At 39.9% G+C, this 26,492-nt stretch overlaps 3 protein-coding genes across 3 annotated transcripts; 1 reads left to right on the forward strand and 2 right to left on the reverse strand.

Annotated features, from left to right (window-relative positions):
* Positions 1–3,095: 3,095 nt before the first annotated feature.
* On the reverse strand, positions 3,096–9,396 carry laynb (layilin b). The gene is made up of 7 exons (XM_063016766.1): positions 9,179–9,396; positions 7,798–8,098; positions 6,957–7,114; positions 6,451–6,498; positions 5,565–5,642; positions 5,314–5,431; positions 3,096–4,265 (listed from the first exon to the last, which is right to left on the reverse strand). Exons 1-7 carry the CDS (start codon positions 9,252–9,254, stop codon positions 3,968–3,970), a joined length of 1,077 nt encoding a protein of 358 aa, XP_062872836.1. The 5' UTR covers positions 9,255–9,396; the 3' UTR covers positions 3,096–3,967.
* A 5,737-nt stretch (positions 9,397–15,133) lies between these two features.
* Positions 15,134–20,527, forward strand: LOC134334275 (zona pellucida-like domain-containing protein 1). Its single transcript, XM_063016516.1, has 10 exons — positions 15,134–15,227; positions 15,310–15,536; positions 16,202–16,392; positions 17,099–17,171; positions 17,259–17,356; positions 17,456–17,539; positions 18,097–18,268; positions 18,348–18,441; positions 19,420–19,446; positions 20,397–20,527. Exons 1-10 carry the CDS (start codon positions 15,134–15,136, stop codon positions 20,525–20,527), a joined length of 1,191 nt encoding a protein of 396 aa, XP_062872586.1.
* A 1,183-nt stretch (positions 20,528–21,710) lies between these two features.
* zgc:162608 (uncharacterized protein LOC100037332 homolog) lies at positions 21,711–23,697 on the reverse strand. The gene is made up of 3 exons (XM_063016758.1): positions 23,479–23,697; positions 22,840–22,921; positions 21,711–22,762 (listed from the first exon to the last, which is right to left on the reverse strand). The coding sequence occupies exons 1-3, from the start codon at positions 23,525–23,527 to the stop codon at positions 21,976–21,978; spliced, it is 918 nt and encodes a 305-aa protein (XP_062872828.1). The 5' UTR covers positions 23,528–23,697; the 3' UTR covers positions 21,711–21,975.
* Positions 23,698–26,492: the final 2,795 nt, after the last annotated feature.

Genomic DNA, 26,492 nt, shown 5'->3' on the forward strand with positions numbered 1-26,492 from the left:
TGTGTGTGAGAGAGAGAGAGAGAGAGAGAGAGAGAGAGCGGCATCGTGTTCTATCGGTTGACGTGTATTGACGTCAGAGCCGAGGGGGGTTATTTGTACCGGAGGGGGCGGGGCTTCCACACTATCGTGCCAAACTCGTCGCCACGGAGACCAGAGTCAGCGCTGACGTCAAGCGGCCGTGTTGCTCTACCCAACACAAATGTTTGCCCCACCAGGCTGGTGCAGCGGTGCACAAACTTCTCCCCAATATGCAACCTGCACCAGTGCATTATTATGTTCTCCTGTATTTATTTACTTATTAGGATTTTAACGTCATGTTTCACACACTTTGGTCACATTCATGACAAGCACAAGGTTTTAATATCAAACACAGTCAGTCATGGACTATTTTTGTATCTCCAGTTCACCTCACTTGCATGTCTTTGGACTGTGAGAGGAAACCCACACAGACACAGGGAGAACATGCAAACTCCACACAGAAAGCACCCGGACTGCTTAACCTGGGAATCAAACCCAGGACCTTCTTGCTGTGAGGCAACATTGCTACCCACCGAGCCATCGTGTTGCCCATGTACTTCTGTAAGGAGAACATGCAAACTCCACACAGAAAGGACCCGGACCGCTCCACCTAGGAATCAAACCCAGGGCTTTTGGAGTGTGGGAGGAAACCGGAGCACCTGGAGGAAACCCACACAAACACGGGGAGAACATGCAAACTCCACACAGAAAGGACTCGTACCACCCCACCTGGGAATCAAACTTGCATGTACTCCTGTATGGAGAACATGCAAACTCCACACAGAAAGGACCCAGACCGCTCCATCTGGGAGTCGAACCCTATGAGGCAACATTGCTACCCACCGAGCCATCGTGTCGCCCATGTACTCCTGTAAGGAGAACATGCAAACTCCACACAGAAAGGACCCGGACCGCTCCACCTAGGAATCAAACCCAGGACCTTCTTCATGTGAGGTGACAGTGCTACCCAAGAAGCCATCGTGCCGCCCAGGTACTCCTGTAAGGAAAACATGCAAACTCCACACAGAAAGGAAATAAACCCAGGACCTTCTTGCTTTTCGTGCTGCTGTACAGTGCTACCCACCGAGCCTGATGCCACTCATCTTAATGCCACTTCATGGTTTGGGAATGAGGGCACAAATTTTTGCAGTTTTGCAAGTGAAATCTTTGCCCATTGTTGCTTGATAAAAGACTTTAGCTGCTCAACAATCTGTTATCTGATTCTTTTCTTCATGATGCACTATACATTTTCAGTAGGAGACAGACAGGCTGCAGGCGGGCCAGTCTAGCAAACACACTCTGTGTCTCCAAAGTCACGCTCTCGTAGCACGTTCAGCATGAAGCCTTGCTGAAATGAATATGGACTTCTTGGGAAAAGAAGTTGCCTCAAAAATCCCATTATACACCTTCATGTCAAGGGTACCTTCCCACAAATGCAATCCTGCAAGCCAGCTGATGACAGGTTGGATGACAGTCTTCTCATCTTTTGCATGAAAAAGCTTATTCAAAAACAAGCCGAAACAAGACTTATCTGACCACAGCACGTTTCCACTGTCTTTTGCAGAGGAGAACTGTCAGGGCTCTTTAGGCTCTTCTAAAAATAATAAAAGGATTGGAATAAAGACGCCTTTTTGTCGCCCCCTGTTGTTGCATTGTTGTTACAAGTTTGAGTATAAAGAAGAGTCACGGTTTAAAAGTCAAGGTTCATCTACTGGTCTTTGGTCAAGCAATAGGTATGATGGTTTCTCATGCAGTGATTTCTCAGGGTTTGAAGGTCACACTTAATCAACATTGGTTTCCTACCTTGCCATACAAATATCAGAATTTCCTGAATCTTTTAACAATATTATGTACGGTAGATGGTAAAAGACATACATTATTTGCAATCTTGCACTGAAAAATTTTCTAGTGGTGAGCCACGACCCATCTTTCCTTGCAAACGCTGAGATTTTGGTGGAACCTCCTTTTATGAGACCCTCACCTGTTACCATTTCACCAGCCTATTGTTTCAACATGATGGAACTTTAACATTCCATAATAATAATATAATAATATGATAATAATGTTGCAGGTGGCAAATTCAAAATTAAGTTGTTAAGCCAAAAGATTAAAGGTCATTGTACTTTTGTCAGTTGAATAAAAGTCGAAGGCAATAAACAAATCCACAATTACTCAAGTCTGGTTTCTAATGGTGCTTGAATTGTTTAGCTAATGTCTTGACTCTCTGCAGGACTTTGTCCATCATAGGTGTCCTCGGTTCCTTGTTAAATTGAAGACACTTTACCTAAAAACCCCCATCAATGCTGCAAAAAGTTAATTGTTTATTACAACAGATGCCTCAAAGCATAATATATAATATATAATATTGAGATAATAATGTATTTGGTTCTTGAATTTGGTCACAGTCAGTGAGAAATGTGTTCTCTTTGTGTTATGTAGTTTGCTCCAGATACTCCGGTTTTCTGTGTCCTCCGAAAGACATGCAGAAGGTGGATTACTTGCTCTAAATTGAAACTGAATGTAAATTATTGAGCGTTATAACGAACCGAAGTACTGGGCTCAAACCAATAAACGCAATAAACGGTAATTGTTAACCAACGGCGACACCTGCTGGCAATGCAGATATAACAACTTGGTTGTATTTTTCAAAACAGATTTTAATACCCTGTGGGGCAGGAGTGTGGGTGACGCACAGATCTGGGGTCCTGGAGAACTTGGTTCGGACCTTTCTTCCAGTTAATGTCTCACCTTCAAAAAAAGGTGATGAAGGTTGACTGGCTGCTAAGTAGCACATGATCAGAAGTATTATAACTGACAAATGATATGTTTACAATTGACAACAGTTTGGGGAAGGCTGTTTCCTATTCTAGCAATACTCTGCTCCTGTGTACAAAGTCAGGGCAAGTCAGGCATACAACAAACATAGTAGCTATATCTGGGGAGAGGGGGGGTGGCCAAAATCCAGCATGTTCCTACCTTGCACCCAGTGATTTCCAGTGACCCACAGCGACCCTGACCAGGAAAAAGCGATTAATAAAAATGATTCAAAACTGATTAATACACATTTAATCCACCAATCCTTTTAAACCAGTTTATTAGTCCTTAGATAGTGTTAAAAATGTTTGAATATGATGTTCGTTTCAACACACCTGCTGCATGCATCATACAAAAACCAAAACTGTTGCCATGACGACTATACAATCAAATTCACATATAAATAAATCATGTATACAGTTGAAGGTAAAATTTGACATACATTTTTAAGGGCCTTTTATTCTTGAAATCGTTATATGCAATAAATGCACCATGAATTAGATGCTGCTGGAACACAGGTGACACTGTTTTCTGTCAAGTGAGCTACGTATTTGTTACCATGTGCTTAGAGGCTGTTGCTCCTGTTCTTACTAGCTTCGGTTGCACTCTCCATGCAAATATACATATAAATCCTCAAATTAGTAACTCTTTATCAAAACAACACATTGAGAACAATAAAAAATAATAAAACGTTCACAAATGTATAGTTAAGTGAGAGGAATTCCTTTAGCAAGCTTAACAAAACTGTCTTTGATCTGGTAGTGCACAGCCGGATCATTAGAGTCTGAAAAACAAAAGGGACATGAGCAGTGAGACAGGACAGGACATTGTTCAGATGAGCAGAAGGGTCATCGGTGAGGCTTTCGGAATGGACCGTCCTGTTTTCGGAAACTGGCATACACGGAGGAAGTGGCTCCGAGCTGATGACACCTTTGTGATTCTTTCTATTCTTTATTTTTAGAAAACTGTACCTGCTGTCCCCCGGGGGACGAGTGTTTACAGGACCCCATGTCCTTCACATTGGTTTAATAAAGAGCAAATCAAAGTACAAAATCAAGGACAGAAAGAGATGAGATGATTTCCAGCCAGTTGTGCTGGAGGTCACTTGGATTTCTTCCATTACTGGACATGTTTACTATCCATAGATGTCGTTTTCCACCCACCCCGCCTCCATGCCCGCTGGAGGGCGGCAGGTCTCGTAGATGGCGTTGGTGACGAAGCCCGTGGTGCCGCTCGGGACGTTCTCGTAGTCCAGTGAGGGGCTGCTGGGATCTGTGATACTATACGTTCTGCTGATTTCTGAGCTCATGTATTCCAGATGGGCGACATGCTGGGTGGGGATTTTTTTGGGAGCGTAGGCGCTGGTGTTCTTCAGGGCAGAAGATGATAACCACTGTCCAGGAACAGCATAGATTTCATTTTGTTCTGTTTTCCTGGAAGAACATAATAATGAGAAGATACAAAGTGTTACCAATCAGTGTTTTTCAAGTGGCGCAACGGTAAAACACGCTAGCACACCAGAGCTAAAAATCCCAAACTCGTCGGTTCTAATCTCAGCTCTGCCACCTGGCAGGCTGGGCACATATTCGTAATCTAATTGGCAGTTGCCGGAGGGGATTCCTCATAACTGATGCAGTTATGACCTCTGCTGGGTCATTGATGGCGCCTGCACAGAGACTAGGGATGATGAGGATCAGGGTGTGGCCTCATGAAAAGATGCAGTCGGTACTGCACAAGTGTTGGGGCGTGTGTTAGTCACGGCTCTCCTCAGTCAGAGCGGAGGTCAACATCAGTAGAGAGGAAGCACAATGCAATCGGGTAATAGGATACGACTAGATTGGGAGGAAAATTGGAGGAAAAACATCCAGTGAGCAGCAGTTCTGTGGGTACAAACACCTCGGTGATGAGAGAGGTCAGAGAAGAACCAGCCAGACTGGTATGAGCTGACAGAAAGGCTTTGGTAACTCAACCACTCTTTAAGATTTACTCCTGCCACCCAAGAACAGGAATCCAGTCTACAGTAGACACAGGCTCACTGAACCTGGACAGTTGTAGATGCCTGAGCTGATATTTGACGTAAACATGACATCGATGTGTTATTGTGTGATAGCTGTGATTGTAAATTGTCTGTTTAACACTGCAATTTCCCTCAGGGATCAATAAAGTAATCAATCAATCTGTCTGTCTCCCTGTCTGTCTGTCTGTCTATAACAGGTATTTGGACCAAAATAATCTGCCAAGGCAGCTGAAATATATTTACTACATTTACGGCATTTAGCAGACACTTTTATCCAAAGCGACTTACAGTACTGTCACAGTATACAATCTAAGCAATTGAGGGCTTGAACCAGCAACCTTCTGATTACTGGTAGAGTAACTTAACCACTAGGCTACAGCTGTCCCTACCACTAATCAATCTGCATTCACACCCTTCAAAATGACTTATTTATTACTGACGTCTTTGAAAGCTTTAACACTCACTTCTTAGCCACGACTCTGTAACAGAGGACCACTGAGACCACCAGTATGAGCAGCAGCAGGACAGGCACAGTACCCAGCAGGATGTAGTAAACATTGATGGAGGCATCTGATACAGTCACTGAGCACAGAATCAAAAACAATTCAGCAGGACATTGGTTCTAATAATGAGCAATCATTTAAATATTGTAAACAGACCAGCTCTGTGATTCTCATTCAGTACATAGATCGCTTATTTTGGAGCTCTGATTTACCTGATGATTCAGAAAATCCTGTTTTTACTTTTTCATAATCCGAAGTGGCAGGTAGTTGTTTTGGTTTCAGGGTTACGTCTGGAATGAAAAGATAGAATTAGTTTATACATCAAATGTAATATTTTTTTAGACTGAATGATAAACAACCAACTACAAACAACTAACTTGCAAATTTCTCACACTAATCAGTTTCAGACCTTCAAACTACTTGTATTTACTTATATTAGACAAGTAAACACTCCCCCCCCCCCCCCAATTTTCTCCCCTAATCTAGTCGTATCCAATTACCCTGATTGTGTCATGCTACCCTTCTATCGATACAACCCTCCACTGCTGACTGAGGAGCAGACGGCACGTGTGCAGTAGCTGACTGCATCTTTTCACCTGCATGAGGCGAGTTCATATACGAATCAGCCTTGTGCACAGATGATCAGCATTATTCCTCAATTCCATCAATCAGCCAGCAGAGGTCGTAATTGCACCAGTTATGGTTTGGCTCATTCCGATACGATGTACTCGAAACCCCAGCTCTGATGTGCTAGCCTATTTTTTTAAACGATGATTTGCAGGAAAAATGCTTTTCAGCCCTTTCTGGTCCTATGTGAAAACTTAATTAATCCTTAGCTACTAAATTAACCAGTTAACCAAAGTCAATTGACAAAAGTCTTTCGTTAGCTGGTTTCTGAAAAATACTCTCAAGTGGAATTCTACTGCAACTAGGTAAACAAATAAGGATACAGAAGTTGTCATGCAGTAATTCTACTTCTAAGGAGTGGAAGAATTTGTTGTGGCTGCACATTAATTACATTGCTGAAAAGACTAAATAGTCCTCGTTCTGACTGCTGGAGAAAGAATCTGAAATCAGTTGCAATGCAACACTGTTTACCTGAGCGAGTGCTGGAATTTCCTGCAGCAGTGGGAACCAGGGATTTTTCTAAATTATACAGAGACAAACAGTGGAGATCTTTAAAAAACAGCTTTATTACATACAGTGGAAAAAACAAGTGTTTCAGCATATTAGTGTTTGTTCTTTCATACACACTAAATGCCTGAAAGTATGTGGACAACCCGACTGTGCCTTTGCGCACAAAGCAAGGTCCATAAAGACATGGGTGTGTTTACATACTGCACTTTGTATATACTGCATACTGCACTCACTATATACTGTATACTGCACTCACTATATACTGCATACTGCACTCACTATATACTGCATACTGCACTCACTATATACTGTATACTGCACTCACTATATACTGTATAGTGCACTCAGTCTCTACTGTATAGTGCACTCAGTATATACTGCATACTGCACTCAGTATATACTGCATACTGCACTCAGTATATACTGTATAGTATATACAGTCCAATATCTGGACATTCTGGACCCACCTTCTGAGTACTTGCATATGAAGTTGTTCTTGATGTTGCAGTTGCTGTGAATCCATTTGAACATCCGGCTGCCTTGCTGAGGAGCAGAAGCGCTGGGTCTGTGGTACAAAGCCACACAGTGTGCAGAACCACATGAGGGCTCTTCAAACAGCCAGTTCCTGCAACACAGAGCAATTTAGCCAGTAGTCATTCTACTCTTTGATGGTGGGTGGGCTGCATTCATTTAAGATTAATGCATTAATATAGAGTCAATGCAGTGACTGCTGGAAAGATCATGAAAAATAGATTTAATTTTAATTAGCTTAATCTCACACTGACATTATTATGCAAATCAAAGCAAACCTGTAAAAAATTGCTTTATCCTGGTTAAAGTCACAGTGGGTCTGATTTCCCTGGAAGGGTGAAATGGAGTAACACACTCTCAGACAGGACACATTGGGGATGCCAATACAGATCCTCAGACATAGCTAATCATTTCTGTATGTAGATGCCTGGCTGATTCAAACCCTGGATCCCAGAAGTAGTGGGCAAGCGTAATTTACCGCTGCACCCCTTATCACAACATATTTTCTTCTATATTATTTAAATGAGATATTTTTTGCTAAATAGTGATTTAATTTCTAATGCCAAATGTTATTTATTATAAATGAGTAAGATTTGATGCATTAACTACACCAACGTTCGAATCTCAGCAGTGATAACTGAAAACATAGACACAAGAGTGTTTTTAAAGAAGTGTGTTTACAGTGGAAAAAATATACACACAGTACCCTAGTCTAAATCATTTATTACATTAAACAGTGTAAACCAGGTAGGCTTCAGTCTGTAATGCAAATCATACCTGTAGGTGGTCCGACTCCGATCCAGCCAATAATAGTGTGATAAGCAGTCCCCGGCTCCTGACCCTCTGCGGCCCTGGTTTCTTCTCAGACCGATCCAGAAGTCCCCGTAAGCGACCTGTGACCCTCGAACAAATTTCTCCACCAGCTTTTGCTCATTTTCGGATTCGATACTGAGCAGTTCTCCGTCATCTTCTCTGCATGCCCATCTGGCCTCCTCAAAACCAACCCTGAACGTACTGTCCTGGTGGTAGGCGATCTTATAGCAAGGCCTCTCGATGCCCCGGCGGCATATTCGCTGACCTACAACAACAATACACAATGGAGAAAACACACTGTTCTGTTTAGAAGTAATTGACACACTGAAATTGAAATTATATTTACATTTAGACCTTGAATAATTAATGCACAAAAGCATTTAAAGGTGTTTCACAAAAACGTTTAAGAAATGTCCCAACAACTGCAGCTTGTGTTTTATTTTTTATTTTTCAATACAGACATGGGTTACACTGTCCACAGTCAAGCCAGCTTTACATCTGCATGGGAAAGAAGCCCCTGCTTTAAAATTAGAACCCAAAACATGTGGGAGATCCCATGTAAAAAGAAAAAGTTAATGCTGACATCAAGCTCGCTTGACTGTGGACAGCGACTCGCTTTTAATTCATGGCACACTTGTTTTCTAGTGGTTCTTGGATTATATCTGGGCATCTGGACAAACCTTCTCTCATCATAAGCTGACAGTTTGGGTTTTCTTTCTGTCCTTGGCTAAGAGACCACTGTTCTTTGTGATGAATGCAGTCGAACCAGCCTTATTTGTATGAGCAAAGGCAAATCAACAGCTGTAGTTAATTATGATTATTATGTAATCATAATCATGAGTCCAAACTATGAGGGTATATGTAGAATGTTTTATTAATAGTAAAGTTGCTGTATGGTATGTATAGTTTTGACCCTGTATATGTATGTATATATGCATTTATAGTGTTTAGTTAACTTGAGAGTAGTTTTTCGGACGTAGCCTGCAAACAACTGTTAGAAATAGTATGCATTATGCTTTTTAAGTTTTTAAAAGGCTGAATGAAACGAATTCTGAGCTAACGCGATATGTTTACGACTTCGCTGGAAAACCTATTAACACAAAACTTTGAGAACTTGAACGCTTCCCATATTTCTACTGAGCGAGTCAAATCAGTTTGAAGGAAAACAAAAGGGATTTTTTTTTAATGTAGCAAAAGTCACTGATTTAAGATTATTTCTCTAGTTTTAAGCCTAATTAAAAATCACACACACACACACACACACATTAACATGACAGCTGTTACGGCTGAACAGGCCTTTATATAAACCGTTACTTTTCATGCACATCCATCCGCTCGTACTTACTCGAGAACCCTTTCAGCGCGCAGCCTGGATGATAACAAACTGCCAAAACCGTTCCGATAAGCTTCATTAAGTCCATCTTCACATAGTTTTGCACTACATCAGCAATTCTGCGCTGTTTAATGCGCCACTTCGGTGCACGAAAACGTCCCAGTGAAAAATATAAAAGCAGGAGGGGTGAAAAGTTTCCAGTGTGACTGGGCAAACGATCCCACACACTCATGTCCCAGACTGCATACTACACTCGCATACTACAGAGTATACATTTCCAGGCTAGGGCAGTACAGGCTGCATACTACACTCGCATACTAGATAGTATACATTCCCAGACATGGACAGCACAGACTGTATGCTAACAGTAACAATTCATGAAGTATTTACTGTATTTAACTGCTCATATATGCTGTCTTTTAACCTTTCACTTTCATATCACAACAAAAATTGTTTAAGAAGTATAATCAACTAATAGTTAACGAAAAATAGGAATTCAGGCAACAACATTAGTAATTTCTTTCAAAGCTGTTGGTTGTTGATAATTACAGCCATGAGACTTCTATTTCAAAAGTTTAGGAAAACTTAAAAGCAGCAAGAACAACAGTTACCCAGAAATGGAACTTTTGGCAATGATTCAGGGCTGATTGTTTGACCCCAGGGACACCGTACCTGCAGTGAAGTATGGTGGTGGGAGCATAATGTTCTGTGGCTTGATGTCAACATCAAGTGATACTGGGGCATTAAACATCACTGAAGGAAACATAAATGAAATTATGTTCTAAGACGTACTAGAGGAAAATGTAATCTTATTGAACATCAAACCAAATCTGGATGTTTTAACGAGACAACGACCCTAAATATAAAGTCAAAATGAGTTAAGGCAACAACATTAATAAATTCTTTCAAAGCTGTTGGTTGTTGATAATTACAGCCATGAGACTTCTATTTCAAACAATAAAGAAAAGATTTGTGGTGCAGAATTGTGGTTTAATTCTTACCTATTCTTTTTTGTTGTCCTTCTCAAGTTTCCCAATGTTATATCAAGTTGATTCAAGTCAAGAGATTGGATAAGCAATGCAAGCACCTCAACCTTCATTAAACAAACAAACAAAAAACTTGAGCTATTTTAAACTTATGCTTTAGCTGGTAGTCTTAAAATGTCCATTTAAACAGTGGGCAGTGGTAGCTCAGCGGTTAAGATACTTTATTGGCCAAGTATGTGGATACACACAAGGAATTTGTTTCCGGCTGATGGTATCTCTCTAGTAATAATACAGTGTACAGGCAATGTATACATTAAACATTAAACACAAAACCACAAAATTATACAAACTATAAGATTATATACAGGCAATATACAGATATGTAATTTAGCAGCATGTGAAATATTTACAAAACAGTAAAGTGCACAACATGTAGGATGAATACTACAGTGTAGTCAATTGGCAGCAGATGAATATTGTTACGCTTAGGTCTGTATTATCAGTCATTTAATTATTTAGGAGGGAGATGGCCTGTGGGAAGAAACTGCTCTTGAATCTGGTGGTTTTAATGTGGATGGATCTATAGCGCCTGCCGTAGGGGAGGGGTTGAATGAAGTAATGGCCAGGGTGTGAGGAGTCAGTGATAATTTTCTCTGCCCGTTTCTTGGTTCTTGAAGTATACAAGTCCTGGAGAGAGGGCAGAGGAGCACCGATGTAATCCGAGGTTGCTGGAAAGTTGCCACTGTTGGACCCCTGAGCCCTTAACTCTCAATTTCTGAAATTTCTGTTATAATTGAATGTGGTTTTGGATAAAAGCGTCAGCTAAATGTCAAAAATGTAAACATTAACAATTGTGCTCAAATCAATGCTTGTTTTAATGCACTGTGGCAGCTTAATGATTCTTGTGTTTTGATTTTTATATCTGCTTTATTCTTAAATTTCAAAATTCAAGTTGAATTATTTCTGAAATGTTTTGTTTGATATTAGTCATGGTACACACCTTTCTGGTGACTGACTGGCTGCTACTCTGACCTCTTGTAAAATGTCCTGATTTTTTGTATTGAATTTCTTGTACACATTTTGCATAAGTTCTGCAAAATCTCTGATAATATTTACTTTGAATTAAAGTTAATTCATGATCATAAACAAAGTTTAAGGTTAAACATTGTTTCTCGGTCATATTTGAAGTAGTATGAAAGAAATAATTTGATTGTGAAAAATATGTTTTGTTTGATTTACCTAAACAAGTAGAAAATTTTTTAATTTTGAAAACACTATGATACTATTTTATGGGTAAACTAAGTTACAATCATACTGCTTAGGACTTTTTAAATAGAGTCAACAAGGTCGGATTGAGATAGGAAACTGGAAAGGAAGGAAAGGAACAGTTTTGTCAGCAGCATGATTCCTTTTTTACTTCCCATGCATGTTTTAGTCCTGTTCATTCTCTGGCTAAACCTGGCAAAGAAAACAAACAAAAATTTGACCAGCCATTAATCTTACTTAAGATTTAATCTAAAAAAACAACATGTAATAATCACTTTAGTTTTTTGTTATTTAACATATGTTCCGTGCATATATCCACTTTAAATTTACACATATTGTCTTTTGACATTGTCAATATGAACAAAAAAGATTTTTTTTAAAGAATTAACAACTATTTTATTAAAAAATAGAAGCAAACAAATGTTCCCATCCAATTTGCACCTGGTTTTATTATGAAAAGTGTTTCAATCGATTGTTAAGATTTCATGAAGCAAAATTTCACAACACACTCTCAGAATGATAGGAAAGATAAGAAAGAACTTAAAAGTCCTTGGAAAAGAGTTGCAGGAAAACTTAAAAGCAGCAAGAACAACAGTTAAACAACAAGAAGTAAAAAATAGAACTGTTTCGTGGCTTAATGTCAACATCATTGAATGAAAACTTACTAGAGGAAAATGTAATCTTATTGAACAGCAAATTAAATCTAGATGTTTTAACGAGACAATGACCCCAAATATAAAGTCAAAATGAGTGAAGACCGATGTCTTGTCCACCAGGTGGTGGCATTTGTTTTACAAAAACGTCCTGTTAAATCACTGATTACTGTTCTTGTGTTATAAGAGATTCACTTTTAACATATAATATATTTGCAGCCCCATACTCCCCTTGACTCTTTTTACATCGTATTGCAGTAAGCCAATCCACATTGTTTTCTTTAAAAAAATTTAACTGCTCTAACTCCCTGTTGACTAACTGGAATTTTGGACACCGAGTTCTCCAGGTGACCGATCTGGCCCACAGTTATTGTGTTTCAGAGCCTCAGGTATGGAGTCAGGACTCCCCTTACTTTATACCACCACAGTAAACAAAACAGTCTCAGTTTTCTGTATAAGCCACAAATCCCACTGTATTTCCTTACACAGTTCATAGTATCGTGGCCACAGGTACTTCAAGAAATGCAATCACACCATTGTTGTATAAAAATAACAAAGCTAGAGTAAAAACACACCAACAAACTTATCAGTTTGTTCTATCTGCATTGAATGAATGATGGTTCGAACATTTTCTTCTATTTTCAATCCAGGCTCTGTTAAGAGTTTTATATTCATGACAGGATGTGTGACAGTCTAACAGTAATGTTTAGAAATACTTTTAATTATTCACTAAAAGTTTATTCTCATATCTACAGGTACACATTATTTGGACACCTGACTATGAGCTTGTTGGACGTCACATTTCAAAAACAAATGGTATTAAAATAGAGTGATCTTTATGTGATCATTTTGGCTATAACAACAGCCGCTCTTCTGAGAAGGCTTCTCAAAGAACTATAAGAATTGCGAAGTGGTTTACAATGGTTTAAATTATTAAGGAAGTTATTAAAATATCTATTAACACATACTGAATGCACGACAAGAAAACCCTGGACAGGGCACCATAATTTACTGATATTAACCACTTTTTCAACTTTATTCTGGTCAAGAGTGAGAAGGCTTTATTCAAAACACTGGCCACAAAGCAAGAATTCATCTAAACAGAGTACCAATTTATCACAGGGGTTTTATATATGGTACACTTTCTTCTTTAATGCATTGAACATTTAGCAGGGTGGCCAGGGTTTTTTGTGTGTGGCGTTTGCATGTTCTCCCTGTGTCTGTGTAGGTTTCTTTCTTAAGTGTGAGTGTGTGCGTGTGTGTCTGCCCTGTGATGGACTGGCAACCTGTCCAGAGTGTTTCCTGCCTTTCGCCCAATGAATCAGACCCACTGCAACCCTGACCAGTTTAAACCGGTGGTAAAACAGACAATAAATGAATAAATGAACAATATGTGATTATTAATAGTGTAGTGTAACTTGCAGATGCTTTTAAAAACAACCTTCAGGACATACAGGGACTAGATTTGTATTTGTGACCTCTTACTTGATTAGAATTTTGGAATCTAAACTAATTAAATAGGTTTGTTTTATCCTGTTATAAATGTTTAACTCCAGAACTAGATACTGGTCATATACTTGAACACTGTGTAATGTATGATTTTCTTTCTTTATTCACTGCAGCATTAATGAAATCTGAGCTTAATACTAGATAGTAAAAAAAAAGAGAAAAACAAAGTGTGACTAGCTGAAATGTACAAGGTGAAACATATTCTCTTACTGTGAGGCTGTTTGGCAGAAACATAACTGTTTAATGTGCTCTTTGTCAGACAAAATCTCATGTTCTTTTGAACAGTCAATTAGCCTGTAGGGCTTTTATATCCCCGGTGAAACCTGAAAATGAATATGCATGTAAGCCACGCATGCCAGTGCAGAACTGGTTGTTTTTTCATCGCCTTTGGCAATAAATGTTAGTTCCCAGTGGATGATACTTACTGATTTATTCATTCATTGATGGCTCAGTGGTTAGAGCCCTGGGCTATTCATTGTATCGTTGTGAGTTTGAATTTCAGCTCCAACTTGCAGCCAGTGTTGGGCCCTTGTGCAAGGCCCTCTCGTCTCTTGGGGCACCATGATCCAGGAGGACTAAAATAGCTTAAGACCAACTCCTGTTAGATGTTTAAATTGAGATTAATCAGACCAAATGCTCAGGGTTTGAATTTCTGTTTAAAGAAATGGTGATCCATAGAGCACAATGGGAGGGGTCGGATGCTTGCAGGATTCCCCTTATCCTATACACACCTTTTTTACACCCATCAAATAGAAATTGAGGTACTATATAAGGGGCATCTCGAAGTGTCTGGCATATTCTGCATCAAGCCATTTCAGGACTGAACAAAGGTAGGTGATTCTGTCAGAACTGTATTGGTTCGAAGAAAGTACTAAATAAAATGTTTTTTAGATTATGTTTTGGCAGGTGAAAGATTACTGGGGTACCTAGAGTAATCCCATACAGACAGGGAAAACATGCCGAACTCCTTACAAACAGAAGGATCAACCCTAGGTCCAATAGACCTAGTGCTGGTGGCATGATGGCACAGCAGGTGATTTGGGTGTCGCACCACTTTTGACTCTGTGGGCTTGAGGTTCAGATTTTCTGGTCCATGTGGGTATGCTTAAGAAATGCAGGGTTTCTTTCACCACCCAAACATGCAGACGATTGGCTGGCTACTATAAATCTTTATTAGATGTTGTCCTGTAATTAATTGGTGCCATGTCCAGGGTTTAATCCCACCTTGGCCAAGTGATTCCAGCTGGCATCTGATCTACTGTGACCCTGACCATATTATTCAGGCTTAAGTTCTAAAGATTTCCTTATTACCTTCTTTTGCAGTGCAGATTTTCTCTTGGTGTGATCCTTGCAGTACAATCAAGGGAGAATAGCATCATTTTTAAATTAGACTGTAGATTAATGAATAGTTTGAGCTTCAAAAATGCATTTCTGGGCTTTATGGATTCTTTCAGAATGTTCTAAATTTTGTTTTCACCTTAAAATGGTTCTCATTAACACATCTGTTTTTATAGGACAGCGTACCTGGTAGGATTGTTTCCCCAGCAGTGAGGATGCTGCAGTTGCTCAGTCTCTCAGTGCTAGCTGTGGTTATACAGCCGGCCCTCTCCAGCTATAACTGCTCCTCCCTGTACAACAGGGTGCCAGGTATGTCTAATGCTCACAAACACTGACCTTTACTAGGTATTTTGTTATCAGATACTAAATTTCTTTATGTATATTCATTCAGACAACAGTGACCTGAGGGTGGACTGTGGTGTCAGCGTCATAACTCTGGAGGTTAACGCGTGTACGGCACAGTGGGCAGGCTTCAACCCGGGTAATCTGTCCTTGAATGGTCAGCACAACAACAGCCTTTGCAAAGGGACCATAGACACCAGCGTGGATCCGCCGGTCATCCATTACCAACTGCCTGTTAATGACAGCCATGGCAATCCGTGCCGAGAGTCCATGCTGGTAAGGGGGTTTGTTTCTGGTCCAAATTATATGATTTCTACATATTTAAATAAGCAAGATTACATGGGGAGGATTGAAGTTTGTCGATGCTTTAGAATGGAATTAATTAGTCTTAGCATGAGGTCTAATCTTAATCCCAGTCATAATAACAGACATAATCTGTCTAGCACTCAAATAGTTATGATTTATGTGGCTTTTTTATTCAAAATTAACACACCAAGACAGACGAGAATGAAATAGCTTTATGAAACCCTATATTTAATTAAGCGTGTTTTCAGTAGCTGCTTATCAGAGGCATTTTAGACCGTTCTAAGATTTCTAGCTTGGATAACCTTCTTAAATTGCTACATCTTCTTAGTTTGGTAAAGTTGATTGGACTTGATTATTCCAAAACAAATTGTTTTGTTAAATTTCTTGGGTGGGCATTGTATTGATGTATAATTTTATCGGGCAGGTCACTTTAACAAGTCACACCTTCAAAATTAGCTTAGCCAGAATGTGTTTTTTTTTATATTATCTTGACTTGGTTGAAAATCAGATCATATTAATTAATCCATGGGATTCACATAGTTGTTCCTACAGCTCTACACACACTGATTTTTCCTTCTTTAATACATAAAAAAGGTCCTAAGCAAGCATAAGTTCACTGTGTTCTTGACTCTCAGATCGTAAACGAGGTTCCTAGCGCCTCTGGACCCTTCAGCCAGTTCTCCACCATCCAGTCGGTCATCATCAGTGGCTACATCGACACGCCCAGCTCCTCAGTGGGAGTCATCAGCTATGCCACAGATCTCTTCTATCGCTTCACCTGCCGTTACCCTTTGGAGTACCTCATTAACAACACCAAGATAGTGGCGTAAGTTATACCCCAAACCCACCCACTTTTCCCCATAGAATTCAAATACTAAAGCTTTATTAAAATGTACTCAAGTAGCATCTTTGAGATGGTTGTATATCCATGCCACTCTTGTTTGGATCTGGCTACAATTCTGATCACTCTACCTGGTTGAATGGAGAAAGATTTACCAAATGAGATGGTTTTCTAGCACATACTTGACTTGCCAGTTCAGTCCATATATTATTGATATAATTAAGCTCAGGATCAAAAGCTTGGTTGTAGCCTGTTCCAGAAGCCTGGTTTGATATTTTTAGGTTGTTGATCTGCTGGAACCCTCAATTGCATCCAATATTTAACCTACTGCTAAATAGAGTTTTGGCTGAATAGTTTTAGGGGATCTTTGCATCATAATACTAGAGCATAATACCACCACCTAGTTGACAGTAAAGAACTCAGTCAAAAGAGAAAGAGATCAGGAAAGCTAGACCAGGACCAAGTAAATATAGAAGATAAATGAATGTCTCTATAAATGACATAAATAAATATGGTGCTTCTGTGTGTGTGTGTCACTGTAAAACAGCAATAGAACATCTGCATAAAAGCTATTTAACATGGAGCATCTGGCCTTTTTGACATGTTCAGTTGAAGTTCTATTTAATCTGTAAGACTTACAGGTGATTAATGAAAGTAACCATTTCTAAATAGACATTCTTATATTTCCCAGATCATCCGTGTCAGTGGCCACCAAGGAGAAAAATGGGAGCTTTATAGATACCCTCAGCATGAGTGTGTACAATGTGAGTCGTTCTTTAATTCTTAATTACATTCTACATGATTCCTGTTCCAATTTTGATACCAAGTTTTGAAATCTATTCTGTTCTCAGGACACCACGTTTTCACATTCACTGGACGTTCCATCTAATGGACTACAGTTGCGTACTCAGGTCTATGTTGAAGTCAAATCAGTGAATCTCAGTGGGAAGTAAGTGGCAACCGTTTACAGTGATAACTTTGACAATGGTCAGGGTTTTTTAGATGCTTAAATCAATTGACTTGTTTATTTGTGTTTGTTTTATGATAGCTTTAATCTTCTCCTGGATCACTGCTTTGCAACTCCTTCACCCTACAATTTAACCAACAGAGAGAAACACGACTTCTTCACTGTGTAAGAATTCATTTTTGTAACGATTTTTCTTAATGTGTAAGCTGGTACCATCAAGAAAACACGGTTCTTACCTTTGTTACTCAAAACTTGTTTAACCTACATAACACATCTGACTTAGACCTTGCTGGACATCCCAAGGGCATTCATATACAGATGTCCCCCACCAACCCACAACCTTCTGCAGATATAAATCCTCTGTTCTTTTGAGAGGCTTTCCATAAAATATGGACTATGCCTGGGAATTTGTGCTTATTTAGTCAGAAGATCACTGGTTAGATAAGGTCCTGATGTTGGACGAGAAGGTCAGGCTCACACCACATTTGTATCTCCACACCAAATTTGCCAAACCATGTCATTATAGACCCACTTTTGTGCACTGGTGTCCAGTCCTACTGGAACCAAACTGTTGCCACAAACAGTGGCAGGTTGGTAATGGTGCAGTTTAAACCAGCAACCTTCAAGCTACCACTGTGCATTACACTTCTGATGCACCTCATAAGTAAAAAAGGATGTCTGAAAGTCCTGATTTCGGTGCAATTAATCGTGTTCCTTCACAGGTGTACCGCTGATTCAAAGGTTTCGGTACTGAACAACGGGCGCTCCAAGAATGCCAGGTTCTCGTTTGAGGCGTTTCGCTTTGTGGAGCATCGTGATCTAGAGAAATCCTCCATCTTTCTTCACTGCTTTCTGAGGCTGTGTGAACCTGATAAGTGCCAGAACATTCTCAGCGTAAGATTCTCAAAATCTTTCATTTCTCTTCACAACAATACATGCAGTGTGTAACTAATTGTGTGTGTTGGTGGTGCAGAGTTGTAACAGAAGAAAGAGAGCTGTTACTGTTGAAAGTGGAGAACCTACCACAGCTACTGTTACTATGGGGCCGTTATACACAGCTGCCATGAGTAAGTAAAATCTGAATATTATAGTTTACAGTTTATGAACACAGCTTCGTGAAAATAATCCCCTCATTCTCATTGCTTTTGTATTGTGTATTTCTAACTCTAAATCTTTTTAAAATCAATAAACATCACATTTTACAAGCGGGCAGCTGGGAAGTAAATCACACTTTTTTACCAACTTTAATTGAATAACTGATTACTGCAGCATTAACTGCAGTCACATAAAGTAAAAAATTATCTATTTTTCACAAGGGTGATATGGCTGATATGCAGCAATAAAGTATGCTTACCCACTACTGCTGAGATCTGGGGAACCAGGGTTTGAATCTCAGAGGTGCTACTGGCCTGTTGGGCGTCTGCCTGGGTATGATTGGCTAATGTCGGGAGGATAAAAGATAGCTTAAATCTGTGCCAAGTCTGAAATGCCAGCCATAGGCATTTATGTACAAGGGAGCAGCCAAAAGAAAAAAAAATGAAAGCATGTGTTTAAAATGTGCTGAGCTTTAAACATTTCCTTTATGTAATAATAATTAGGGCGGCATGGTGACTCAGAGGGTAGCACTGTCGCCTCACAGCAAGAAGGTCCCAGGTCCTTTCTGTGTGGAGTTTGCATGTTTTCCCCGTGTCTGCGTGGGTTTCCTCCGGGAGCTCCGGTTTCCTCCCACAGTCCAAAGACGTGCAAGTGAGGTGAATTGGAGATACAAAATTGTCCACGACTGTGTTTGATATTAAACTTGAACTGATTAATCTTGTTTAACCAGTTACTACGTGTCCTGTCATGAATGTAACCAAAGTGTAAAACATGACGTTAAAATCCTAATAAACAAATAAATAAATAAGTGTAATAATAATTTGTTTTGTTTTATGATCTGAAATCATTTAATGTGACATATATGCACCAACATATGCGATTAGATAGGGGGCAAATACTTTTGTAGCACTGTATGTAAATAAAATGCTTCTTTATGGTCATTTTTTCAGCCTCTGATCCGACTCCTGCTGCCTATGGTAAGAACCTTTTTTTGCTTCTTATGTGAGATGAATAACTACCTTAACTAACTTAAATAACAATTATTGGATGTATTTTTATGGTTTAATGTGTGGGTGCTGCAAAGCACCTGGGTTCTGAGGACCTGGGTTTGAACCTCAGCTTAGAATAAGTGACTGGAGGTATAAGGTTCAAAAGTCTTCATCTGTGAGTAGTTTAGCTTGTGGGTATGAGTTTTCTTGAGGTACTTCGGTTTCCTAACACCTACCAAAGCATGAAGGTGGATTGGTTACTGTAATATACGTACTGTACCTTTAGCTGGGAGTAAGTGAGGCTTGTCGCCGTATATTTCAGCCTCTGGGTGGCGCCAGACACACTGATCAGAATACGATCAGAATAATACAGTATAAACACTGAAGGTAACAAAACTTGGATTTCACTATCAAGCTATTCATTTAGGTCCTAGTGTTTTATTTCAAATGTATTTTATATAAATATTACATTTATTGTGTTCAGCAGATTCTGATCCAGATCTTGAAATAAACCAGCCATACAGGTGTCTACACTGTATAGTCAAATGTATTGGGACACTTCCCATGAGATTGTTAAACATGACATTTCAAAACCATTTGCATTAATATGCGTTAATATGTATCCCCCAGCTTCCGTTTCTACATAATTCTGAAAGGTGCCTGTGGGAATTTGTGCTCGTTTAGTCAGAACTGCATCAGTGAGGTCAAGAACTGATGTTAGGCAAGAAGATCTTGTTTAGATTTGGTTTAGATGATGGGCTGAAGGTGAAGGTGAAAGCTCAGGGCTATGTGTGTCCCACAGGGGCACGGTCATGCTGGAACAGTAAAAGGCCGTTCCTATACTGTTACCACAAAGTTGAAAGCAAAAGTGTCCACATACTTTTGGCCATATAGTGTATTTCCCCCACACTGACATGCTATAATTCTCTTTTGTTCAGCTGGAGGAACTAAGGAGTCTAATAAAGCCCATGACAACGTGTCTGGTGTGGTGCTGGGAGCCATATTCGCCTCTGCTGGTGCGCTGATGCTGGTTCTGGCTGGATGGTTCACTATGAAGAAGTTTTGCTAAGACGGCGGCTTGCTTCATGTCTTCAAATAAAGGAGCCAAAAGAGCCAGTCTAGCATCTGCTCTAAGCTTGATTAGATCCTCAACATAAGAAGCCTTCGCCTTAAATCATAGAACCAAAATGGAGCACTAAAATACCCCCCACATATCTTCAGACATACATTCAATGTATTGAAAAGTAGCTAAAGGTCAAAAGCAAATACAAACGCTATTTCCAGAAATGTTGGGACTTTGTGTAAAAAGCAGTGAAAAGAAGAATCTGTGATTTGTTAATTCTCTTAAATCTTCAGAAAGTTTCCGCACTTTTAAAACCTCTATTTATTAAGAATTTAAAAAACAAATGGCGTCACTTTTCTACAGTCACCTTCTGATGCATTGTTCTCAGCGTCATACCAACTTTTTTATGCCGTCAGCAAAAAATGTATTCGGTTGAGCGTGTAGCCACTGATGCAGCGCTGCTTTCACATCATTATCACATGAAAATCTTCCTCCCCTTCAAGCTTCTTTGAGCCAAAAAGGTGGAAATCAGATGGCGCTAAATCTGGACTGTAAGCGTCTCTCAGTCTTTTAGACATGACTGATTACTGCTCCTCCCACCCTCAAACATTCACCCTCCAATCAAAATATAAAAGTGCGGAAACTTTTTAAAGATCCCTTGTACATGACAAAGAAATGCAACCTGAGATACTGTTACACAAAGAGAAAACCAGATGATTCCTTGATCTTTTCTGGTCTTCAGGTAGTTCAAAATGTGGCAAAAATACATAGACACCCTTTATAATTATTCAGTTCAGGTGTTTTATCCTAACCCGTTGCTAAAAAGAGTATGCGATTTAATAATATAATTTATAAAATAAATTACATAATTTGTGGCAGCAGGTTCTTTTCCAGTACGATTATGTCCCTGTGCTCAAAGCAACACTAAACCCTGACCTCAACCCCTTTTTTGGTTTATGCATGTGTTGAATTTTGCTGCCTTGCTATATTGAATTCTAATGCTGCTTTGTACATTACTTTGTTTTTTTTTTTCAACAAATTAGCTACACATTATTAATCTTAAAAGCATGTAATAGCGTTTTATAGATTTTATTTTGCAATCATGAAGAGTAGATAATATATAAGTGTGTGTGCAGTTGAATTGGGAATCGTGCATGTTGAAGCATTTTCATTGATTGAATGAACAATAGATGATAAAAACACTTTTAATCACATTTTGCATGCATTTATTTAAAAAATAGAATATATATAGACATTGATTACACAAAGCTCAATAAATCAGCATCTCAAAAACAGTTCACTGGTGGTTTTTTTTTGCACTTGATACAACGTTTGCACTTTCGGTTGCGTATAAAAAGTTGCATTGACTAGACATCTTTATGAAAGACAACACTGTACAGTTCGACATGACTACTATTTACATTACAGTGGTAATTCTGATGCCGCACGTCTCTCTAGTTAAGAGTGTGCACAATGTCCTGGAGTAATGCGTTTAACCTGGTGGAGAAGTCCTCCTGGATGGAGTCTATGTTGGCGTGACTGCTTTGCTCCCCTTGACTCTGCTTTTCTTCCAGCCTGGCCGTGAGCTGCTCTAAATTTGAAATGAACTTTTCGTTCTGTGACGCGGAAAGGTTGCAGAACTGGTCCACTTTGGTGATGATCTCACTTCTCGGGGGATCCGATGAAGTCAGGAGTGTTGTCAGCGACACCTTTAGGGCCGCCACCTTGCCCTGGACTTCCAGACTGAACGAGAGGATCTCCTGCCCCAGTCTGGCTGTGACTTCCTCCCAGAGTTCCTTCCTGCTGCTGTCTCGGTCCTCCTCCACCGCCTCGAAAGCCTTGGTTTTAAAGTCCTCAAAGGCAGCGGTCCTCCTCCGATGGCCCTCGTCCAGAGATTGACCCACCGACTGCATTGCCTCTTGGTAAAGGGAGGGTCGGTCCGGATGAAGCCCTTGCAGGGTCATCATGAGATGGCCGCAGAGGTCGTGGGTGTTGGAGTCGAGAGCCTCCTGGAGGCGCCTGGTAAAGGGAGCAAGGAGATCGCGGATGTTGGTCGGGCTGTGATGGGGGTGGCTGGGGTAAGGAGAGAGCCTCTGTCTGAGCTCCACGAGTTCCTGTCTGAGGCGAGCCAGTAGCCGTTCAGACTCCTGGCTCAGTTTGTGCCGGAGCTCAGCTGCCATGGGGTTGAGGGAGTCCTGGGAGTACAGGTCATTGCTCACCACATGGGTCTTCCACATTCCACTGCAGGACAGAAGATAAGGAGGGTTTAGACTAATTAATTCTAATATTAATTCTGAGGAATTTTAAGAGAAACTTACTCATGTTGCTTGGTCAGGTCAGCCTTGTTGATGGCCAGGTTTGTATCCCATGTACTGACAGAATCTTGTGGAACTGGAAATGCTGCAGATCATACAGAGCACAACAATTTTAATTAGTTTTAGTTTTACTTTTAATTTGGTCCAACCATAATTTCAGAGTTGACCAGTGGTTTGTAACCATCTTACAGGCTGCACATGTGCATTAACACTTAAATGGACACAAGTCTACCCAACTAGAATGATGGACTATAATCATGAAATTAAATTAAAATATTAATAAAAGCATTTGCTTTTTAATGTATTGATCTTCCATATTAAAAACAAAAGCATAGCTTTGTGCTGCAAGCCTTCAGATTTTTAAAAATCTTATTTTAGTGAAATTGAAATTAAAAAACACATTTAAATCTGCATAATTTTATAAGTCAATTGTCATTTATTTATTTACTAATTTAGGATTTTATTACTTCATTTTTTCAATGTAAAAACCACAATATGTTAAAGATTCATGATAATCTTGTCCATACTTCTGTTAATATGTAGTAGACTGAAGTGTAAACACCTAAGTATTTCTTGCATGTGGCACAAGCAGCCCAAAGGCGATAGGTTAAGAACCACTGGCGCAGACTACTGGCTACAAACCTGCTGTGGTCACCAGATATACAGCAAAGATCACAAACTGAAGCTGCATGTTTTCTTTTGTCTGCAAATAAAATTCGTATCCTCTCTCTGTATGACACAAAAACCACAGGATCAGATCCGTTTCCCCTCCTGAAGATCACAGCTCAGTTTATTAAACTCTCTTTCAGCCCACTAATCCTGTGTGTCTATTTCTCAACTTGCTGTTAAAATGTGTGAGCAGTTCCTCCCCGACCCAACTTTTAAAGCATTTCCTTATCAGGAACCTTTCTGCCCCCTGCCTGTGTCAACATCTAACATGTGGAGGGTCAGGATGATAGTGGAGCGCCGCGGGAGCGAGGAGACCCCCCCCCCCATCCGATTGGCCGTTTTAAAGCTGATGCGTGCTAAACGGCACCTCTCCGGAATGATCCTAGTGATGTCATGTCAAGGTTGATGATGACGCAGGGCTGAGTCAGGTGAGGTGATGTTTATTAGCACAGGTGTTTTACACCCTGAGCTGATCACAGGTTTATTAACTTACATTTGATTAAACTGTGATTTCATGCCTGAACCGAAATGTGCCCAGTGGACACAAGGACAGTTGAGGACGTCCCTACATCCTCTCAGTGGTTGTCATTTATTGGCTTTCTTTACTAGGAGTCTTTTGACATACAACCTAAAAAGCGCTAGCCCACCAGTTCTGAGATCTCGAGCTCCTGAGTTTCAGTCTCAGCTCTTCAGCTCTTCTATCAGCCTGCTGTGTGCCTACACAAGACACACGATTGGCTGTGTGTCTGTAAAGGGCGGGACAAAGGCTGAACAGTGTGCTGCAATTGGTGCCTCTGCTGGCTAACCGATGGCGCCTGCACAGAGACAGGGGATAACGGATATCAGTGCATGACTCTCCACGATATAAACTCACCACATGCAGCTGAAAAGATGCAGTCAGTACTGCGCACGTGTCGGAGGGAGCATGTGACCGTTTGACCCTCCTCTGTCAACACAAGGCTGATTGGATAGGACTAGATTGGGAGGAAAATTTTGGGGAAAATGCTCAATGATTTCAGTAATTGGTCAATTATAATCCAAATCACCAAATACAGGGTGTCCATGAATGAAAAGCTGCAGAAAAACATGCTTTACTGTCCACAGCCGAGCAAGCTGTAGACACGTCAGCTTAAAGGCTGTCAAGCTTCAAATGCAGCATCAGGATCAGCTGAAGTTTGCTGCTAATCACATGGACAAGAAACACTAAATTAAGGGCTGCGTTCTTACAAGCCAGCCTCTAAGCCTATGGCTATGTAAAAAAGCTTGCTTGACTGTGGACAGTGTGTGTTTTTGGTGGTTCTTAGATTATTTCTGAGCATCTGCTCTTAGTGTCTGCTCTAATTTCATCTTTGTATAAACTGACAGGTTGGGTTTTTGGGTACACAGACCACTTGTTGATGTGCTTTGTAGTGGGTGCAGCCAAACTAGCACTATTTATATGGGCAAAGAGAAGTCACCATGTATAGTCAACAAATGAATAAATTTTTTAAGGTGCTGACATGAAAACACATACAAGACATCAAATATTGTTCAGTCAAAAAAAGAACAGATGCAGAAATGATTGAAATCCCAAAACTTTTGACTCAAACCCTAAATGTTTTATAGACGCCGGGTGTTTGCCTTGTCTGTTTACCCTTCAAAAGCTTTAAACGTGTCCTGTTCGGCTGTGTTGGAATCGGCGTTCAGAGTTTCTTTTTCATATTCCACGTTATCTGCTCTATTTGTTGGGCAGAGAACAAAGGTAGTGTTTGTTTGTTTTCTGCTCAAAGGGTGCTGTTTGATTTTCGCCTGCTTGCTGGGATGGTGACTGGTGATAAAGTCGAAAACAGAAGTTCTGTGGAGGGAAGCGAGGCAGTTGAGGGAAACTTGCAGTTCATGTTTACAAGCCACTACATAGCAACTTTTTTCCTCCGTTTGCTAACAATACAGAGCAAAATATGAACCGTTTATTTCTGAACCTTTTCGAACCGTTGTACCAGATGACTTTGTGAGTTAGATGAAGTTTCCAGGAACTGGTTTAGGAATTTGTTGTGTTCTGGTCACCGATTACTTCCTGAGGGCAAACTGATTGGACATGCTGGATGTTTTTAGTCCCCGTTTGTCCTTGAAGCCTCTGCTTTTTTAAACAGAGAGGATGTCAAAGAGAGCACAAATATAGTTTTATACTAAAGCTTGGACACTCCTGGTAAAACTCCATGTTCTGATGAATTTCCAAGTAAAAACAAGCTAACAACAAATCACTGATGCACAGTAACTGTTTATTTGCTAAATATTATGTCATTTACCATCTTATATATTAGAAAAAAATATATAAAACCATGAACTCATTACATTACATATTATATACAGTATATCAATTAAAAGGTTGTGGGTTTAAATACCAACTCTGCCATGCAGGCCCTTAACACTCTCAGCTACAGGGGCACAGTACAACACTTGACCATGCACTCTGATCCCAGCTTGTATATCTGCCCCTAAATTATTATTATTATTATTTAACATTTTACAGGCTTTGATCTTATCTTTTTCCAGCTTCTTTCCAGAGTTCATATATGGCACATGCATTACTCTGTAAATGATTACTGCTAATATCATTCAGCTCTAGATAAAAGGTACAGTCACTCATGAACCTGGAGAAGGGGTTTAAGTAGAATTTAAATATAGGGACATTAAGGACTAAATGTATTTTAAATAGAGATGGTAACAGTGATATTTAAATTTTAATGAGATGAAAGTCTGACGTATAATCAATTCTGAAAAGTAATATTCACCATATACAAGCAAGCATATACCTCCAGGGCATACAACAAGTTGACATTTTTTACATTAATTATTGTATGTTTCTCCCATTTTCTTTTCATTATTTTATGTTTCTCCAATTTAGCTAAGCCAATTTGTCCTATACTGCTGGGGATCCCAATTTTTTTGCAGTTAAGGAGGGTATGTTGCTGCTCACGCCTCCTCCGACCCACACGTACCATAAGTAC

The sequence above is a fragment of the Trichomycterus rosablanca genome, chromosome 20 (genome assembly GCF_030014385.1).
Source record: "Trichomycterus rosablanca isolate fTriRos1 chromosome 20, fTriRos1.hap1, whole genome shotgun sequence".
NCBI classification, from domain to species: domain Eukaryota; kingdom Metazoa; phylum Chordata; class Actinopteri; order Siluriformes; family Trichomycteridae; genus Trichomycterus; species Trichomycterus rosablanca.

What these genes read in the sequence shown, in the direction of transcription:
- zgc:162608 (XM_063016758.1), bottom strand. Translation starts at nt 23,527, where the DNA reads ATGCAGCTTCAGTTTGTGATCTTTGCTGTATATCTGGTGACCACAGCA. An exon ending in ATATCTGGTGACCACAGCAG is followed by an intron (nt 22,922 to 23,478) that starts GTTTGTAGCCAG and finishes TATGATCTGCAG; the next exon opens with CATTTCCAGTTCCACAAGAT. An exon ending in GACCTGACCAAGCAACATGA is followed by an intron (nt 22,763 to 22,839) that starts GTAAGTTTCTCT and finishes TCTGTCCTGCAG; the next exon opens with TGGAATGTGGAAGACCCATG.
- LOC134334275 (XM_063016516.1), top strand. Translation starts at nt 15,134, where the DNA reads ATGCTGCAGTTGCTCAGTCTCTCAGTGCTAGCTGTGGTTATACAGCCG. An exon ending in CGTGCCGAGAGTCCATGCTG is followed by an intron (nt 15,537 to 16,201) that starts GTAAGGGGGTTT and finishes CTTGACTCTCAG; the next exon opens with ATCGTAAACGAGGTTCCTAG. An exon ending in AACAACACCAAGATAGTGGC is followed by an intron (nt 16,393 to 17,098) that starts GTAAGTTATACC and finishes TATATTTCCCAG; the next exon opens with ATCATCCGTGTCAGTGGCCA.
- laynb (XM_063016766.1), bottom strand. Translation starts at nt 9,254, where the DNA reads ATGGACTTAATGAAGCTTATCGGAACGGTTTTGGCAGTTTGTTATCAT. An exon ending in CGGAGTCGGACCACCTACAG is followed by an intron (nt 7,115 to 7,797) that starts GTATGATTTGCA and finishes TCTGTGTTGCAG; the next exon opens with GAACTGGCTGTTTGAAGAGC. An exon ending in AGGATTTTCTGAATCATCAG is followed by an intron (nt 5,432 to 5,564) that starts GTAAATCAGAGC and finishes TTCTGTGCTCAG; the next exon opens with TGACTGTATCAGATGCCTCC.